Source organism: Hemiscyllium ocellatum, unplaced genomic scaffold (assembly GCF_020745735.1).
Source record: "Hemiscyllium ocellatum isolate sHemOce1 unplaced genomic scaffold, sHemOce1.pat.X.cur. scaffold_640_pat_ctg1, whole genome shotgun sequence".
NCBI lineage: Eukaryota > Metazoa > Chordata > Chondrichthyes > Orectolobiformes > Hemiscylliidae > Hemiscyllium > Hemiscyllium ocellatum.
Window position 1 is genome coordinate 87,501 of NW_026869147.1, and position 18,909 is coordinate 106,409.

Genomic DNA, 18,909 nt, shown 5'->3' on the forward strand with positions numbered 1-18,909 from the left:
GACACAGAGTAATGCTCCCTCCACATTGTCCCCATTAAACACTCCCAGGACAGGGACAGCGCGGGGTTAGACACAGAGTGAAAAACCCTCCACATTGTCCCCATTAAACACTCCCAGGAAAGGGACAGCACAGGGTTAGACACAGAGTAATGCTCCCTCCACATTGTCCCCATTAAACACTCCCAGGACAGGGACAGCACAGGGTTAGACACAGAGTAAAGCTGTCTCTCCCCCACCCCAGCAAGTTCCCCAAGGACAGAGACAGCACATGGTGAGATACACATTGAAACACTGCTTTGTCCTGTCCCGCACCACAACCATTCAGTAACACCAGATGGACAGTGAGTGAAGCTCAGACAAGAAGAACTCACCATTTCTGAAATGCCTGAGGACACATCTTGGCCCACACGGGGTAGAGCAACACGTGCCCCATCTGCCACAGTCGCTCTCGTTTCTACATTCCTTGCCCAGAGTTGTGTTACACACATAGCTCAGTTGACTTGGGCTTGAGCACTCTCCGGGTCTCTCACCTGGAAACACAACATTTCGATATAAGGCTCGACTTACACACGAGAGGGGGAGACCGACAGGGATTCCCCATCAGGGATACACTTGTTGTTTGCAGGAGTTCCACGATCGGGAAAAAGAATTGGAACGGTGTACAGATTGGAGTTAACTGCAGTCTGGGACTCTCTCACTCTGCTCCCTGCAGTCTCGGGACTCTCTCAGTCTGCTCCCTGCAGTCTCGGGTCTCTCTCACTCTGCTCCCTGTAGTCTCGGGACTCTCTCTCAGTTTGCTCCCTGCAGTCTCTGGATTCTCTCAGTCTGCTCCCTGCAGTCTCGGGACTCTCTCAGTCTGCTCCCTGCAGTCTCGGGACTCTCTCAGTCTGCTCCCTGCAGTCTCGGGACTCTCTCAGTCTGCTCCCTGCAGTCTCGGGTCTCTCTCAGTCTGCTCCCTGCAGTCTCGGGTCTATCTCAGTCTGCTCCCTGCAGTCTCGGGACTCTCTCAGTCTGCACCCTGCAGTCTCGGGACTCTCTCAGTCTGCTCCCTGCAGTCTCGGGTCTCTCTCAGTCTGCTCCCTGCAGTCTCGGGTCTATCTCAGTCTGCTCCCTGCAGTCTCGGGTCTCTCTCAGTCTGCTCCCTGCAGTCTCTGGATTCTCTCAGTCTGCACCCTGCAGTCTCGGGTCTCTCTCACTCTGCTCCCTGTAGTCTCGGGACTCTCTCTCAGTCTGCTCCCTGCAGTCTCGGGTCTCTCTCAGTCTGCTCCCTGCAGTCTCGGGTCTCTCTCAGTCTGCTCCCTGCAGTCTCTGGATTCTCTCAGTCTGCTCCCTGCAGTCTCGGGACTCTCTCAGTCTGCTCCCTGCAGTCTCGGGTCTCTCTCAGTCTGCTCCCTGCAGTCTCGGGACTCTCTCAGTCTGCACCCTGCAGTCTCGGGACTCTCTCAGTCTGCACCCTGCAGTCTCGGGACTCTCTCAGTCTGCTCCCTGCAGTCTCGGGTCTCTCTCAGTCTGCTCCCTGCAGTCTCGGGTCTCTCTCAGTCTGCTCCCTGCAGTCTCGGGTCTATCTCAGTCTGCTCCCTGCAGTCTCGGGTCTCTCTCAGTCTGCTCCCTGCAGTCTCGGGACTCTATCAGTCTGCTCCCTGCAGTCTCGGGACTCTATCAGTCTGCTCCCTGCAGTCTCGGGACTCCCTCAGTCTGCTCCCTGCAGTCTCGGGTCTCCCTCACTCTCCTCCCTGCAGTCTCGGGTCTCTCTCTCAGTCTGCACCCTGCAGTCTCGGGTCTCTCTCAGTCTGCACCCTGCAGTCTCGGGTCTCTCTCTGTCTGCACCCTGCAGTCTCGGGACTCTCTCTGTCTGCTCCCTGCAGGCTCGGGTCTCTCTCACTCTGCTCCCTGCAGTCTCGGGTCTCTCTCAGTCTGCACCCTGCAGTCTCGGGTCTCTCTCAGTCTGCACCCTGCAGGCTCGGGTCTCTCTCAGTCTGCACCCTGCAGGCTCGGGTCTCTCTCACTCTGCACCCTGCAGTCTCGGGTCTCTCTCACTCTGCACCCTGCAGTCTCGGGTCTCTCTCAGTCTGCACCCTGCAGTCTCGGGTCTCTCTCAGTCTGAACCCTGCAGTCTCGGGACTCTCTCACTCTGCACCCTGCAGTCTCGGGACTCTCTCACTCTGCTCCCTGCAGTCTCGGGACTCTCTCACTCTGCACCCTCCAGTCTCGGGACTCTCTCTCACTCTGCTCTCTGCAGTCTCGGAACTCTCTCAGTCTGCTCCCTGCAGTCTCGGGTCTCTCTCTGTCTGCACCCTGCAGTCTCGGGTCTCCCTCAGTCTGCACCCTGCAGTCTCTGTTGTGCTGAACTATCTTGCCCCAGACCATTCCCCTACTGACACTCTGTCAGACCATAATCCTTACCTTGCCTGAATGAGGAGACACATTTCTTGCCACATCCAATCTCACAGCACTGTTCATAGGAAGGACAATCATCATCATCCTCACACGATCGAGTCCGGTTTTTCTTGCAGAGAAAAGACACACGGGAATGTTCTGGGCATTTCTTTCGCAAAACTGAAGGAGAGAACGGGTTTTCACTTGGTCAATTTGTTTACATACAGTGTAATCTTTCCACTGTCCTCTATCAAACACTCCCACCACACGGACAGAGTGGGATTAGATACAGAGTAATGCTCCCTCTACAGCGTCGACTCATCAAACACTACCAGGATAGAGACACCATGCTCATAGGTACAGTGTAAAGCTCCCTCTACATTGCTCACATTGGCCCTGTTCAGCTCACTCGGGATTATCAGACAAACCTGTGGGAAGCAATGCAGTGATGGATACTCACATTTCCTGATGAATGTTGGGACACATTTCCCACCGCAGCCCTTGGCCAGGCAGCACCTCTGCCACACGTCGCACTGCGTGTCGTTCTTGCAGTCTTTTCCCAGGGTCGTGTTGCACAACATCGTCAGCCTCCTTGCAATGGGACAGGTTCTGTTCTCTGTGAAGACAAACACAGGGAGATGGGGGATAGAATCAGACAACAGATAAACATCCCACTCTCCCATCTCTCTGACAGAAGGGAGCCCAGTGCCTTGTGAAGGAAGCTGGGAATTGGAGAGAGGGTGGGACAACTCAGCCTTCACAACACCACTCCATGATCTGCCGCAGTACACCAGACAGCTCACACACAATTCCCCTCTCTTGGCCTGCAGTGGGAACAGAGAAAGGACTGAGGAGAGACAGACGACTTAACTGAGATGTAACAGAGGCATCAGACAGACCACAACATCCAAACAGCGTGCACTCATATTCCCGGAGAGTAGGACACTGTGTGTTTCACACCACAATCCCTCCCTAACCCAGGGACAGGGATTGGGAACAGGATCCCTGTCTGTTTCACACCACAATCCCTCCCTGACCCAGGGACAGGGATTGGGAACAGGATCCCTGTCTGTTTCACACCACAATCCCTCCCTGACCCAGGGACAGGGATTGGGAAGGGGATCCCTGTCTGTTTCACACCACAATCCCTCCCTAACCCAGGGACAGGGATTGGGAAGGGGATCCCTGTCTGTTTCACACCACAATCCCTCCCTGACCCAGGGACAGGGATTGGGAACAGGATCCCTGTCTGTTTCACACCACAATCCCTCCCTGACCCAGGGACAGGGATTGGGAACGGGATCCCTGTCTGTTTCACACCACAATCCACCTCTAACCCAGGGACAGGGATTGGGAACGGGATCCCTGTCTGTTTCACACCACAATCCCTCCCGAACAAAGGGACAGGGATTGGGAACGGGATCCCTGTCTGTTTCACAACACAATCCCTCCCTAACCCAGGGACAGGGATTGGGAACGGGATCCCTGCCTGTTTCACACCACAATCCCTCCCTAACCCCGGGACAGGGATTGGGAACGGGATCCCTGTCTGTTTCACACCACAATCCACCCTTTACCCAAACACAGGGATTAGAAACGCGGTTCGGTTCTGCCGAACGCCAATCCCTCGCTAACCTGGGAAGGGGGATCAGAGCCGGGATTCCAGGATGTCCTTGGGGAATCTGTATTCTCTGGACAGTGTCTGTGTCCCTCACATTGGATGTGTTTCCCTCTCTCACACACTCTCTCTCTCTCTCACCTTCTGTGAAACACTTTGGGATGCATTTCTTCCCACAGCCAGCATCACAACACGAGTGGTATCCATCACAGTCCCCGTTGTCATTACAGGAACGCCCGGTGCTGATCTGACAGAACATGGAGAGGCTGTCCTCCTCTGGGCACTGGTCAGCAGGCTCTGTAAATGGGAAGGTAGGACAGACACAGTTACAGAGTCCCACACAGGGCCCTTCACATACTCCTTCACACCTTCCTCATCTCTTCCCCACCCTCCCTCCATTCCCAAACCAGGGAATGCTCATTCTACTGCCCACCCTCTGCAATAACCCTCTCACTTACTGTTGCTTCCTCCTTTCCCTCCAACTGCTCTCCTGCTCTGACAGCATCACTTTCCCCTTTCCGTGGTGATAAACTCCTGAAAACCTTTTATCTCTTGGGTTATCACATCCCTTTATCCCGATCAGTTCCTCAATCTGTCAATGTGCCTCCTCAACATCGCTGCTGTACCTGCCTCCACCACCACCCCCTGACAGCACATTCCACATACTGACCCCACTCTGTGTTCAACAAACCTGCCTCCCACTGTCTCCCCTTTTACCCCAAATCTGTGCTCCTCTAGTCATTGACATTTCTGTCCTGGGAAAGTAAAACTGACCAGGCGATACATTCTGTTTGTAAGAGATGAACCTTCTATCAGGTCGACTCTCATCCTTTCCATGTTCACGTGAAAACAAACCAGGCTTATTCGATCGCCCAAAACACATCACCTCACATTTGTTCAGATTACACTCCATCTGCCATCTCTTCACCCAATCCTCTGGTCTATATCCATCCTGCTCTGTCCTCGGGCAATCCTCCTCCATATCTACAGCTCCCCCTAACCCTGTGTGACGTTCACTAACATATTCATCGGGCCACCTTCATTCTCCTCCTATATATCTGGTAAATGGCAAGGTGGGGGTCACAGCACAAATCCCTGTGGGACACCACCCATCACAGTTCTCCAGTCCCTTTCACTGCTACTCTCTGTGCTTCTGTCACTGAGCCAGTTGTGGATCCATCTTACCAGCTCTCTGTGGATCCCGTGTATATTCACCTTCTGTTCTGGTTTACCATGAGAGACCTTGTCAAAGGCCTTGGTACAATCCCTATCCACAATACCCACTGGCCTGCCCTCACCAATCACCTTTCTCACTTTCTCAAAAATACAGGCTCAGTCAAGCTTGTGAGACACAGCTGTACCTGTACAAAGCTACCTTTCCGGTTGCTAACAAGGCTATATGTTTATCCCGGAATGCTGGAGCGGGACTTACATCCCGGTGTCCACACCACAGCGGGTCTAGCCTGACAAAGCCCTGCCCTCCCATGCGAAGGAGACCCCGTCACTGAATGTTGGGGGATTATTGGTCCTCTGACCTGCTGGGGGAGCATAGGTTGGGGGTGAGAGGGGCTTACTTCTCGCAAACCACTGTGACACACATCGAGGTCCACATTCCGTGTTACAGCACGATGCCCAGTGACCACAGGAATCGTCTCCATCGCAGGGAGCGGTGAAGTTCATCCGACAGACATAATGCAGTCTGGTCGTGTCCGGACATGTGGATCCTTGGCCTTTAGGAGACACTGAGAGAGAGAGAGAGAAGAACAGCCTTCACCACAACTGCTGATCCAACAGAGACCCTTCCCTGGGAAACATCTCTCACAGACAGCAGAGAAACAGGAGCTAGAGAGGGTGGCAGAGATAGGGAGAGGTACAGGGGCTGGAGGGGGTTACAGAGATAGGGAGGGGGGGGTGTAGGGGGTTACATAGATAGGGAGGAGGTGTAGGGGGTTACAGAGATAGGGAGGGGGCTTTAGGGGGTTACAGAGATAGGGAGGGTGTGTAAGGGGTTACAGAGATAGGGAGAGGGTGTAGGGGATTACAGAGATAGGGAGGGGGTGTAGGGGGGTTACAGAGATAGGTAGGGGGTGTAGGGGGTTACAGAGATAGGGAGGGGGTGTAGGGGGTTACAGAGATAGGGAGGTGGTGTAGGGGGGTACAGAGATAGGGTGAGGTGCAGGGACTGGAGGGGGTTACAGAGACAGGGAGGTGGTGTAGGGGGGTACAGAGATAGGGTGAGGTGCAGGGACTTGAGGGGGTTACAGAGACAGGGAGGGGGGGGTGTAGGGGGGTTACAGAGATAGGGAGGGGGTGTAGGGGGGTTACAGGGACAGGGAGGCAGTGTAGGGGGGGTTACAGAGATAGGGAGGGGGAGTAGTGGGGTTACAGAGATAGAGAGGGGGTGTCGGGAGTTGCAGAGATTGGGAGGGGGTGTCGGTGGTTACAGTGATAGGGAGGGGGTGTCGGGAGTTACAGAGACAGGGAGGGGGTGAAGGGGCTGGAGGATGTTACAGAGATAGAGAGAGGTGTAGGGCCTGGCGGGGGTTACAGAAGTAGGTGGGGTGTAACAGCCAGAGGCAGGTACAGATATGATTGGATTTGAAGACAATTATGGTGTGTGTACAGCAGGAGGCAGTATTGCACAGCGAGCCATTGGGTGTTGCCAATCCCACATGGTGGTGTGTGAACCAGACTCAGTGTGTGACACTCAGGATTGGATGGGGGAACAGAGATCGGAGAGACCGCAGTGTTTCACAATGAGCTGAACACCATGGAAGATGGGAATGGTGAGGTTAGTCAGGAGAGGAATGTGAGAATTGAGTCTGAGACAGACAGCTCTCTCTCCCACCCAGATACAGTGACGTGGCTCTGAGGGGATCTCTCCTCCTTACCTCCAGGCTTGAAGCTCATGATACATCTCCTCCCACATCCAGTCTCACAACACTTTTGCCAGATATCACAGTCGTCATCAGTGGAACATTGAGAGCCCAGTTTCATCTGACAAATGGGCTGGAGACGAGATTCTGCTGGACATTCAAAGGCTTCCTCTGTGGGGAAAGCATGACTCTGAGCTCAAACTAAACTGCTGCTGGACAGGGTTAACAGTTCACAACATCAAGGAGACCATTCAGATCATCTGGCCTGCCCCAATCGCTCAATAACATCATTGCTGATCCACCACAGGGACTGTACTTTCTGGTCATCTCCCCTCACACCCACATTCTGTTTACATCTCGCACTCACACGAACCACTTTGCTCTCCACCACACCCAGGGAAGACTCTCCACTCTCACACACACAGGGACCACTCTCCTCTCTCACACATACACAGGGACCACTCTCCTCTCTCACACATACACAGGGACCACTCTCCTCTCTCACACACACACACACAGGGACCACTCTCCTCTCACACACACACAGGGACCACTCTCCTCACACACACACACACACAGGGACCACTCTCCTCTCTCACACACACACAGGGACCACTCTCCTCTCACACACATACAGGGACCACTCTCCTCTCACACACACACACACAGGGACCACTCTCCTCTCTCACACACACACAGGGACCACTCTCCTCTCACACACATACAGGGACCACTCTCCTCTCACACACACACACAGGGACCACTCTCCTCTCACACACACACACAGGGACCACTCTCCTCTCACACACACACACAGGGACCACTCTCCTCTCACACACACACAGGGACCACTCTCCTCTCACACACACACACACACACACGGGGACCACTCTCCTCTCACACACACACACACAGGGACCACTCTCCTCTCACACACACACAGGGACCACTCTCCTCTCACACACACACACACACACACACAGGGACCACTCTCCTCTCACACACACACACACACACAGGGACCACTCTCCTCTCACACACACACAGGGACCACTCTCCTCTCACACACACACACACACACACAGGGACCACTCTCCTCTCACACACACACACACAGGGACCACTCTCCTCTCTCACACACACACAGGGACCACTCTCCTCTCACACACACACACACAGGGACCACTCTCCTCTCACACACACACAGGGACCACTCTCCTCACACACACACACACACAGGGACCACTCTCCTCTCTCACACACACACACAGGGACCACTCTCCTCTCACACACACACACACAGGGACCACTCTCCTCTCACACACACACACAGGGACCACTCTCCTCTCACACACACACAGGGACCACTCTCCTCTCTCACACACACACACAGGGACCACTCTCCTCTCACACACACACACACACAGGGACCACTCTCCTCTCTCACACACACACACAGGGACCACTCTCCTCTCTCACACACACACACAGGGACCACTCTCCTCTCACACACACACAGGGACCACTCTCCTCTCTCACACACACACAGGGACCACTCTCCTCACACACACACACACACACAGGACCACTCTCCTCTCACACACACACACAGGGACCACTCTCCTCACACACACACACACAGGGACCACTCTCCTCACACACACACACACACAGGGACCACTCTCCTCTCACACACACACAAACACACACACACACACACACACACACAGGGACCACTCTCCTCTCTCACACACACACACAGGGAACACTCTCCTCTCACACACACACAGGGACCACTCTCCTCACACACACACACACACACACACACACACACAGGGACCACTCTCCTCTCACACACACACAGGGACCACTCTCCTCACACACACACACACACACAGGGACCACTCTCCTCTCACACACACACACACACACACACAGGGACCACTCTCCTCTCTCACACACACACACAGGGAACACTCTCCTCTCACACACACACAGGGACCACTCTCCTCTCACACACACACAGGGACCACTCTCCTCACACACACACACAGGGACCACTCTCCTCTCACACACACACACAGGGACCACTCTCCTCTCACACACACACACAGGGACCACTCTCCTCTCACACACACACACACACAGGGACCACTCTCCTCTCACACACACACAGGGACCACTCTCCTCTCACACACACACAGGGACCACTCTCCTCACACACACACACAGGGACCACTCTCCTCACACACACACACAGGGACCACTCTCCTCTCTCACACACACAGGGACCACTCTCCTCTCTCACACACACACACAGGGACCACTCTCCTCTCTCACACACACACACAGGGACCACTCTCCTCACACACACACACACACACAGGGACCACTCTCCTCTCTCACACACACACACAGGGACCACTCTCCTCACACACACACAGGGACCACTCTCCTCTCACACACACACACACAGGGAGCACTCTCCTCTCACACACACACAGGGACCACTCTCCTCTCACACACACACACACAGGGACCACTCTCCTCTCACACACACACACACACACACAGGGACCACTCTCCTCTCACACACACACACACACAGGGACCACTCTCCTCTTACACACACACACACACACACACACACACAGGGACCACTCTCCTCTCACACACACACACACACACAGGGACCACTCTCCTCTCACACACACACACACAGGGACCACTCTCCTCTCACACACACACACACAGGGACCACTCTCCTCTCTCTCACACACACAGGGACCACTCTCCTCTCTCTCACACACACACAGGGACCACTCTCCTCTCACACACACACACACAGGGACCACTCTCCTCTCACACACACACAGGGACCACTCTCCTCTCTCACACACACACACACAGGGACCACTCTCCTCTCCCTCACACACAGCGAGCTAACCCCTCTCCCTCACACATGAGCACCTCTCTCTTGCCTCACAGAACTGCACCTCTCTCGTACACTCTCCTCTTTGAGAGAAGAGTTCTCCCTTCCTCACCTTGCCTGTGGACCCCATAGACGCAGCGTTTGCCGCAGTTCCCGACGTTACAGCACTGCTTCCACCTTGCGCAGTCCTCGTCTACCTCACACTCCTCGGCATCGTCCCGGTCACAGATATGTTGCATCTGGAATGGTTTGGGACACTCTGCGTCTCGCTTCCCTGTGTTCGGGACAAATCCGAATTCAGTGAGAGGCTGGATGGAAATTCAGCACCGCCCTGGTTATACGGAGTATGGGATCATCCAGGGAAAAACAAGGGGAAGCCTGGAGACAAAGGGGTAGATTGGGGATGGCAGTCTGACAATGAGGAGGGAGGGTTTCACATTGGTTTCCGTTCTGGCTTGGCCAAACATGACAGCTCAGTGAGGAAGGTGAAATGGGAGTGGGGAGAGCTGGGAGTGGGGGAAACGGGAATGGGGGAATACAGAGAGGGTGGCAAATGGCTGTCAGTTTTATGAGCAGCACCTTCCAATGGGAACAAGCTGATGACAACAGGATTGGGCAGACTGGGGCTGGCTTTCCAATGGGATTTAGTAGACTGGGGGAGACTCACTCCCATTGGGAATGATCCTGAAATGGCTCTGGATGAGCTGAGACCTGGGAAGGAGTCTCCTACTGAGAGGGGACATCCTCAAACTGAATACTCCAACTGCAGGGGGCAGGGAGATTGGGTTCCTGGGACAGACAGGGGTCTCTGCCTCAGTCAGAGTGACTCCACCAGGTGTGTGCAGTGTTTGCTAAAGGAGGGAATGGGAGGGTCAGTCATCCTCACCGCGTTTGTGATACCGATGGACACATCTCTTCCCACATCCGGCCTCACAGCACGAGAGCCACAGATCACAGTCATCGTCATTTGTACACTCCTGGCCGTAGTTAACATTGCACATCGGGGTAAGGCGCCTGGCATCCGGGCAGCTCCCATTCTCTGGAGAGAAGAAGGAAAGGGAAAAGACTGGGTTAAAGCTCAGTCCGAGTCTCAGGATCAACACCTCCAGATGGACAGGATGGAAACTGAGCAAGTCTCTCTCAGTCTGCACGGTCCCCAACGATCATACACACAGCACAGTGTGAAGAATACATCCCTCCTTATTGTTTTACCCTGGAAGGAAATCTCCCTCTACACTGTCCCCATCAAACACTCCCAGGACAGGGACAGCATGGGGTAAGGTACAGAGGAAATCTCCCTCTACACTGTCCCCATCAAACACTCCCAGGACAGGGACAGCATGGGGTAAGGTACAGAGGAAATCTCCCTCTACACTGTCCCATCAAACACTCCCAGGACAGGGACAGCATGGGGTAAGGTACAGAGGAAATCTCACTCTACACTGACCCCATCAAACACTCCCAGGACAGGGACAGCATGGGGTAAGGTACAGAGGAAATCTCCCTCTACACTGTCCCCATCAAACACTCCCAGGACAGGGACAGCATGGGGTAAGGTACAGAGGAAATCTCCCTCTACACTGTCCCCATCAAACACTCCCAGGACAGGGACAGCATGGGGTAAGATACAGAGGAAATCTCCCTCTTCACTGTTCCCATCAAACACTCCCAGCACCGGGTTATATATAGAGTCATGCTCCTCTATCCCGTGTCCCCCCCATAACATCCGCCCACACCACAACCATCACCAGATGACCCCTCACCTCCTTTGAAGAATCGGAAAACACATCTTTTTCCACAGCCAGCGTCACAGCACATTTGCCAACGGTCACAGTCAGTATCAGCCTCACACTCATCTCCCAACGTCATGTTACAGACCTTGCCCAGGGTACGGCTGTGTGGGCACTGAGACTCTCCCTCTGTGTGGGCACAGATATTGAGACATTATTACAGAGCCTGTCCTGAGCATACCGCCCTCCTTTACAGACACAGGCCCCCAGACCCTTCCAAAGACAAATCCAGGGACAATAACCCACTGCACCCCACCGTCCAACCTCCTCCCCATGACCACCCAAAGGCACGCCACCTCTTTCTCCAACCCTGGTTAGAGCCGGGCTCACAGACAGTGCTCCATTGCCTCCTGTGTGCTGGCTCTGGGAGCGAGGCCGCCTCCTGTAATCGCACCTCAGTGAGAGCAGAGGGTCACAGGCTTGGCCATTTCCATCAGAGTGAGAGAAATAGTGTAATAGTGTGAGTGTGAGTGAGTGTGAGTGAGTGTGTGTGTGAGTGTGTGTGTGTGAGTGTGTGTGTGTGTGAGTGTGTGTGTGTATGTGTGTGTGTGTGAGTGTGTATGTGTGTGTGTGTGTGTGTGTGAGTGTGAGTCTGTGTGTGTGTGTGTGTGTGTGTGTGAGAGAGTGTGTGAGTGTGAGAGAGTGTGTGTGTGTGTGTGTGTGTGAGTGTGTGTGTGTGTGTGTGAATGTGTGTGAGTGAGAGTCTGTGTGAGTGAGAGTCTGTGTGTGTGTCTGTGTGTGTGTGTCTGTGTGTGTGTGTGTGTGTGTGTGAGTGTGAGTGAGTGTGCGTATGTGCGTGTGCGTGTGCGTGTGCGTGCGTGTGTGTGAGTGACTGTGTGTGTGTGTGTGTGTGTATATATAAGTGTGAGAGTGGGAGAGGGTTACTCAGTGCAGTGATACCACATTGTCCATGGGAAGACCCTCTGATAGTCTGGCTTCACACTGTCCTTACTGTGCAGTGAGCTGCTGTGAACACATTTCCTCCCAGAGCCCATGTCGCAGCATTGTTCCCAGCTCCCGCAGTCCTCATCTGTCACACACGATACATTCGAATGCCTCTTCACCCGGGACGGAGCGGGGCACTCTCCTTCCTCATCTATAACACAACAACATGGAGATTACAGGAGCAGGGAAAAGGGGTGGATTGGCGGAGGCATGCCTGACAGTGGGTCACTGTTGGAGGGTCACTGCAGAGGGAGCAGGAACTGTCAGAGATTACAGGAGCAGAGAAAAATATTGGCAGTATTGTCAGTGGGTCAGTGTTGAGGCAACGGTCACCATTGGAGGGTCAGTGCTGAGGGAGCAGGCACTGCTGGGGGATCAGTGCTGAGGGAGCAGGCACTGCTGGGGGATCAGTGCTGAGGGAGCAGGCACTGCTGGGGGATCAGTGCTGAGGGAGCAGGCACTGCTGGGGGATCAGTGCTGAGCGAGCAGGCACTGCTGGGGGATCAGGGCTGAGGGAGCAGGCACTGCTGGGGGATCAGGGCTGAGGGAGCAGGCACTGCTGGGGTATCAGGGCTGAGGGAACAGGCACTGCTGGGGGATCAGTGCTGAGGGAGCAGGCACTGCTGGGGGAATCAGTGCTGAGGGAGCAGGCACTGCTGGGGGATCACGGCTGAGGGAGCAGGCACTGCTGGGGGATCAGGGCTGAGGGAGCAGGCACTGCTGGGGGATCAGGGCTGAGGGAGCAGGCACTGCTGGGGGATCAGTGCTGAGGGAGCAGGCACTGCTGGGGGATCAGTGCTGAGGGAGCAGGCACTGCTGGGGGATCAGGGCTGAGGGAGCAGGCACTGCTGGGGGATCAGTGCTGAGGGAGCAGGCACTGCTGGGGGATCAGTGCTGAGGGAGCAGGCACTGCTGGGGGATCAGGGCTGAGGGAGCAGGCACTGCTGGGGGATCAGGGCTGAGGGAGCAGGCACTGCTGGGGGATCAGGGCTGAGGGAGCAGGCACTGCTGGGGGATCAGGGCTGAGGGAGCAGGCACTGCTGGGGGATCAGGGCTGAGGGAGCAGGCACTGCTGGGGGATCAGTGCTGAGGGAGCAGGCACTGCTGGGGGATCAGTGCTGAGGGAGCAGGCACTGCTGGGGAATCAGGGCTGAGGGAGCAGGCACTGCTGGGGATCCTCTACTCCACCACATGTGAAAATAAAATAGAAATCTAAACCTCAGCCTCATCTGTGTAACTTCCAGAGTTGATTGGACTCCCTCACCCTCTGCTACTCTCTGGTTTGAACTCACCATCTGTCCAATCATATTTCCTACCAGCCGCTCTCCCAGTCCTTCCATGTCCCTTTCTATGTCCCTCTCTCATTCCTCCTTCATGTCACCCAGAGTCTGTCTACCGGATTCCTCCCCTCACTGTGTCTCATTCTTCCCTCGCCTCTCCCTTCCTCTCGAGCTCAATCTCCCAACCACTCTCACGTTCGGGCTCGGTCCTCCCTCCTTGCTCTCTCTCTCTTTCTTTTTCTGTCCCATTCTCCCGGGCCTTCTCTCTCTCCCATTATCCATCTCTCCCTCTCTGTCCCATTCTGCTGGTCCTGCTCTCACTCTCTCTCTCTCTCTCTCCCCCATTCTCTGTCTCTCCTCTCTCTGTCTCTCCCTCTCTCTCTCTCTGTCCAATTCTCCCAGATCCCCCTCCCTCTCTGTCTCTCTCTCTCACATCTTCCCAGTGCCCCCTCCTCTCTGTCTATCCCTCTGTCTCTCTCGCTCTGAGACCCATTCTCCTGGTCCCCTTTGCTCCCACTCTCTCCCCCATCTTCCCAGTGCCCCCTCCTCTCTCTCTCTCTGTCTCTATCTCTCTCTCTCTGTCCCATTTTCCTGGTCCCCTTTGCTCTCCCTCTCTCCCCCATCTTCCCAGTGCCCCCTCCTCTCTCTCTCTCTCTCTCTCTCCACACCATCTCCCTCACAGTCTCACCCCCACAACGTACCATCATCCATGAAACTGGGGATACAGATATTTCCACATTTGCTCTCACAGCAGCTCTGCCAGGCATCACAGTCTTCATCTCCGCTGCAACGATCTCCGAGTTTCAGGTCACACATGGGCTCCAGGCGGTGGGGAGCAGGACAGGTATCATCACCTGGACAGCACAGAGACAGTATGGATACAGCTGTACAGAAACACACAACTCCCTCGGATCTGCTCGAGTGAGACACGAGTGGTAAACGAGGGACTCCCACGGCTCTTCCATCACTGACACACCAGCTCCACAGCCCCGGGATTCAGGAAGCCTCAGGTATTTAGGCAATTCCAGGTGAATCTCCAAATACCACATCCCCCTATCCCACGGATATATACACACACACACACACACACACACACACACACACACACACACACACACACACACACACACCCAGCTCCCTGCCCACGCTGCCATGGACTGTCATCACCACAGCATAGGCTCTGAACAAACAGAGATACACTGATCACTTACGGCTCATGAGGAAACGAGGTACACATCTCTTTCCACAGGTGGCATTGCAGCATGATGACCAGGCATGGCAGTCAGTGTCATTCTGACACACGTCTCCCAACTTCATCTCACAGAATGGGTCCAAGCGGGTGGAGGCAGGGCACTGGGTCGCTGGAAGGAACAAAGTGACAGTCACATCAGGACATATGGAGAGGGTCACACTCCCACAGGATAGGGACAGCATGGGGTTAGATACAGAGTAAAGCTCCCTCTACACCATCCCCCCGATCACACACTCCCAGGGACAGGGACAGCATGGGGTTAGATACAGAGTAAAGGTCTCTCTACACCATCCCCCCGATCACACCCTCCCAGGGACAGGGACAGCATGGGGTTTAGGTACAGGGTGCAGCTCCCTCTACACTGTCCCACCATCGACCATTCCCAGGGACAGGGACAGCATGGGGTTAGATACAGGGTGCAGCTCCCTCTACATTGTCCCACCATCGACCATTCCCAGGGACAGGGACAGCATGGGGGTTAGGTACAGGGTGCAGTTCCCTCTACACTGTCCCACCATCGACCATTCCCAGGGACAGGGACAGCATGGGGTTAGATACAGGGTGCAGCTCCCTCTACATTGTCCCACCATCGACCATTCCCAGGGACAGGGACAGCATGGGGTGAGGTACAGGGTGCAGCTCCCTCTACACTGTCCCACCATCGACCATTCCCAGGGACAGGGACAGCATGGGGTGAGGAACAGGGTGCAGCTCCCTCTACACTGTCCCACCATCGAACATTCCCAGGGACAGGGACAACATGGGGGTTAGCTACAGGGTGCAGCTCCCTCTACACTGTCCCACCATCGACCATTCCCAGGGACAGGGACAGCATGGGGTTAGATACAGGGTGCAGCTCCCTCTACACTGTCCCACCATCGACCATTCCCAGGGACAGGGACAGCATGGGGTTTAGGTACAGGGTGCAGCTCCCTCTACACTGTCCCACCATCGACCATTCCCAGGAACATGGACAGCATAGGGTTAGATACAGGGTGCAGCTCCCTCTACACTGTCCCACCATCGACCATTCCCAGGGACAGGGACAGCGTGGGGTTTAGGTACAGGGTGCAGCTCCCTCTACACTGTCCCACCATCAACCATTCCCAGGGGCAGGGACAGCATGGGGTTAGATACAGGGTGCAGCTCCCTCTACACTGTCCCACCATCGACCATTCCCAGGGACAGGGACAGCATGGGGTTAGATGCAGGGTGCAGCTCCCTCTACACTGTCCCACCATCGACCATTCCCAGGGACAGGGACAGCATGGGGTTTAGATACAGGGTGCAGCTCCCTCTACACTGTCCCACCATCGACCGTTCCCAGGGACAGGGACAGCATGGGGTTTAGGTACAGGGTGCAGCTCCCTCTACATTGTCCCACCATCGACCATTCCCAGGGACAGGGACAGCATGGGGTTAGATACAGGGTGCAGCTCCCTCTACACTGTCCCACCATCGACCATTCCCAGGGACAGGGACAGCATGGGGTTAGGTACAGGGTGCAGCTCCCTCTACACTGTCCCACCATCGACCATTCCCAGGGACAGGGACAGCATGGGGTTTAGATACAGGGTGCAGCTCCCTCTACACTGTCCCACCATCGACCATTCCCAGGGACAGGGACAGCATGGGGTTAGGTACAGGGTGCAGCTCCCTCTACACTCTCCCACCAACAAACCCTCCTGGCTCGATACCTGTAGCCAGTGGGATGATACACAGAGCTTAACAGGAGTGGTGCCTTACGTCTGGACAGGAACTTGAAGACACATCTGTTCCCACAGGTGGTATTGCAGCAGGTTTGCCAGCCCTCGCAGTCGATGTCCTCATTGCACTGAGTGTGGAAACTCATGGTACAGACGTGGCTCAGTCTGGAAGGTGAGGGACACCTTTGTTCGCTCCCTACAGAGACAGAGGCTTCATCTTAGCTTCAGAAACTGCTGCTGCTGCTGCTTGAACTATCATTCACTGACTTCGCCCTGAGCTCAAGGGCAGGGTGACAGAGAGAAAGAGAGAGAGAGAGACAGAGAGAGGGAGAGGGAGTGAGACAGGGAGAGAGAGAGAGAGAGGGAGTGAGACAGGGAGAGAAAGAGAGGGAGAAAGACAGGGGGAGAGAGAGAGAGAGAGAGAGACATGGAGGAAGAGACAGACATAGAGAGAGAGAGAGAAGGAGATAGAGAGAGAAAGCAAGAGTAGAGAGAGAAGGAGGGAGACAAGACCGAGAGATATAAAGATGAACAGACCGGAGGGTGAAAGGGAGAGAGAGAGAGACAGACAGAGAGAGAGACAGACAGAGAGAGAGACAGACAGAGAGAGATAGAGACAGAGAGAGTGGGAAAGACAGAGAGACAGACAGAGATACACACAGACACACACACACACAGACACACACAGACACACACACACAGACACAGACACACACACACACACACAGACACACACACACACACACAGACACACACACACACACACAGACACACAGATATGCAGGAACAGAAACACAAACACAGTGACTTTCTGTGTCTCCCGATCCCTGATGAACACGGTCTGTGGTGGAGGTTGTGGGTGGGGAGGGAGAGGGTAGGCTGCTGCTCAGTAAACGGAGTTGCTTACCCCTGCTGCGGTAGGAATGGACACAGCGACGCCCACAGCTGGTGTTGCAGCACATCTGCCATGCGTAGCAGTCATTATCTTCCTCACACAGCTCACCGTACTTCAGGTTACACACGGCAGAGAGGCGAGCAGGAGAAGGACACATTCCAGATGTCCGATCTGTCACAGAGAGAGAGTGAGGGAGGGAGGGACAGGGAAAGGGAGAGAGGGACAGGGAAAGGGAGAGAGATAGACACAGCTCAGACATAGAGGAAGGCCTCACCAAGGACATCCGTTCCCCACACTCTGCCTGCTGGGATAAGGATATTCCCCACACTCAGCCTGCTGGGAACAGGATATTCCTCATACTCAGCCTGCTGGGAACAGGGTATTCCCCACACTCAGCCAGCTGGGAAAAGGATATTCCCCACACTCAGCCTGCTGGGAACAGGGTATTCCCCACACTAAGCCTGCTGGGAACAGGGTAGTCCCCACACTAAGCCTGCTGGGACCAGGATAGTCCCCACACTAAGCCTGCTGGGACCAGGATAGTCCCCACACTAAGCCTGCTGGGACCAGGATAGTCCCCACACTAAGCCTGCTGGGAACAGGGTATTCCCCACACTAAGCCTGCTGGGAACAGGGTATTCCCCACACTCAGCCTGCTGGGAACAGGGTATTCCCCACACACAGCCTGCTGGGAACAGAGTGCTCCCCACACACAGCCTGCTGGGAACAGAGTGCTCCCCACACACAGCCTGCTGGGAACAGGGTATTCCCCACACACAGCCTGCTGGGAACAGGATATTCCCCACACTAAGCCTGCTGGGACCAGGGTATTCCCCACACTAAGCCTGCTGGGACCAGAGTGTTCCCCATACTCAGCCTGCTGGGAACAGAGTGCTCCCCACACTAAGCCTCCTGGGGGCAGTGTGATTACATGACCCTCTGCTGGGATGTAGCTGGATCTTGCAGGGACTAACCAACCGTATGCAGTTACCTGAGACTGACAAACTCCTGCTCTGCCCCATGAAGGGGTGGACACAGCGTCTACCACAAGGTGTCTCACAACATGACCTCCACTTGCCACAATCCCCATCATCTCCACACGAGACGCTGTGATTCATCCTGCAGGCACGATCCAGGCAGGACGGATTCGGACATTCCTCAGATTTCCACGAGTCTGCAAATGTAATAGTTCCGGTTATGGGAGAGAGCAGGAGAGGTGTTGGGGGGAATGGGTGGGAG

General features: G+C 55.0%; 2 protein-coding genes across 2 annotated transcripts in view; both read right to left on the reverse strand.

Annotated features, from left to right (window-relative positions):
• LOC132814036 (multiple epidermal growth factor-like domains protein 6) overlaps nucleotides 1-520 on the reverse strand; it is a 14,906-nt gene extending 14,386 nt beyond the window's left edge. Inside the window, exon 1 of the mRNA XM_060823355.1 lies at nucleotides 372-520. The gene's annotated coding sequence lies outside the window, so the exon portion shown is untranslated. The remainder of the gene's footprint in view (nucleotides 1-371) is intronic.
• Nucleotides 521-2,371: 1,851 nt separating this feature from the next.
• The window catches only part of LOC132814037 (multiple epidermal growth factor-like domains protein 6), a 52,867-nt gene continuing 36,329 nt past the window's right edge, over nucleotides 2,372-18,909 (reverse strand). The window contains exons 29-42 of the mRNA XM_060823356.1: nucleotides 18,662-18,844; nucleotides 17,683-17,841; nucleotides 16,816-16,971; nucleotides 15,029-15,178; nucleotides 14,519-14,671; nucleotides 12,545-12,688; nucleotides 11,566-11,721; nucleotides 10,689-10,841; nucleotides 9,915-10,076; nucleotides 6,886-7,041; nucleotides 5,569-5,736; nucleotides 4,136-4,291; nucleotides 2,837-2,992; nucleotides 2,372-2,556 (exon numbers count right to left, since the gene is read on the reverse strand). Of these exons, the coding sequence (XP_060679339.1) occupies nucleotides 2,372-2,556; nucleotides 2,837-2,992; nucleotides 4,136-4,291; nucleotides 5,569-5,736; nucleotides 6,886-7,041; nucleotides 9,915-10,076; nucleotides 10,689-10,841; nucleotides 11,566-11,721; nucleotides 12,545-12,688; nucleotides 14,519-14,671; nucleotides 15,029-15,178; nucleotides 16,816-16,971; nucleotides 17,683-17,841; nucleotides 18,662-18,844 (2,237 nt within the window). The remainder of the gene's footprint in view (nucleotides 2,557-2,836; nucleotides 2,993-4,135; nucleotides 4,292-5,568; nucleotides 5,737-6,885; nucleotides 7,042-9,914; nucleotides 10,077-10,688; nucleotides 10,842-11,565; nucleotides 11,722-12,544; nucleotides 12,689-14,518; nucleotides 14,672-15,028; nucleotides 15,179-16,815; nucleotides 16,972-17,682; nucleotides 17,842-18,661; nucleotides 18,845-18,909) is intronic.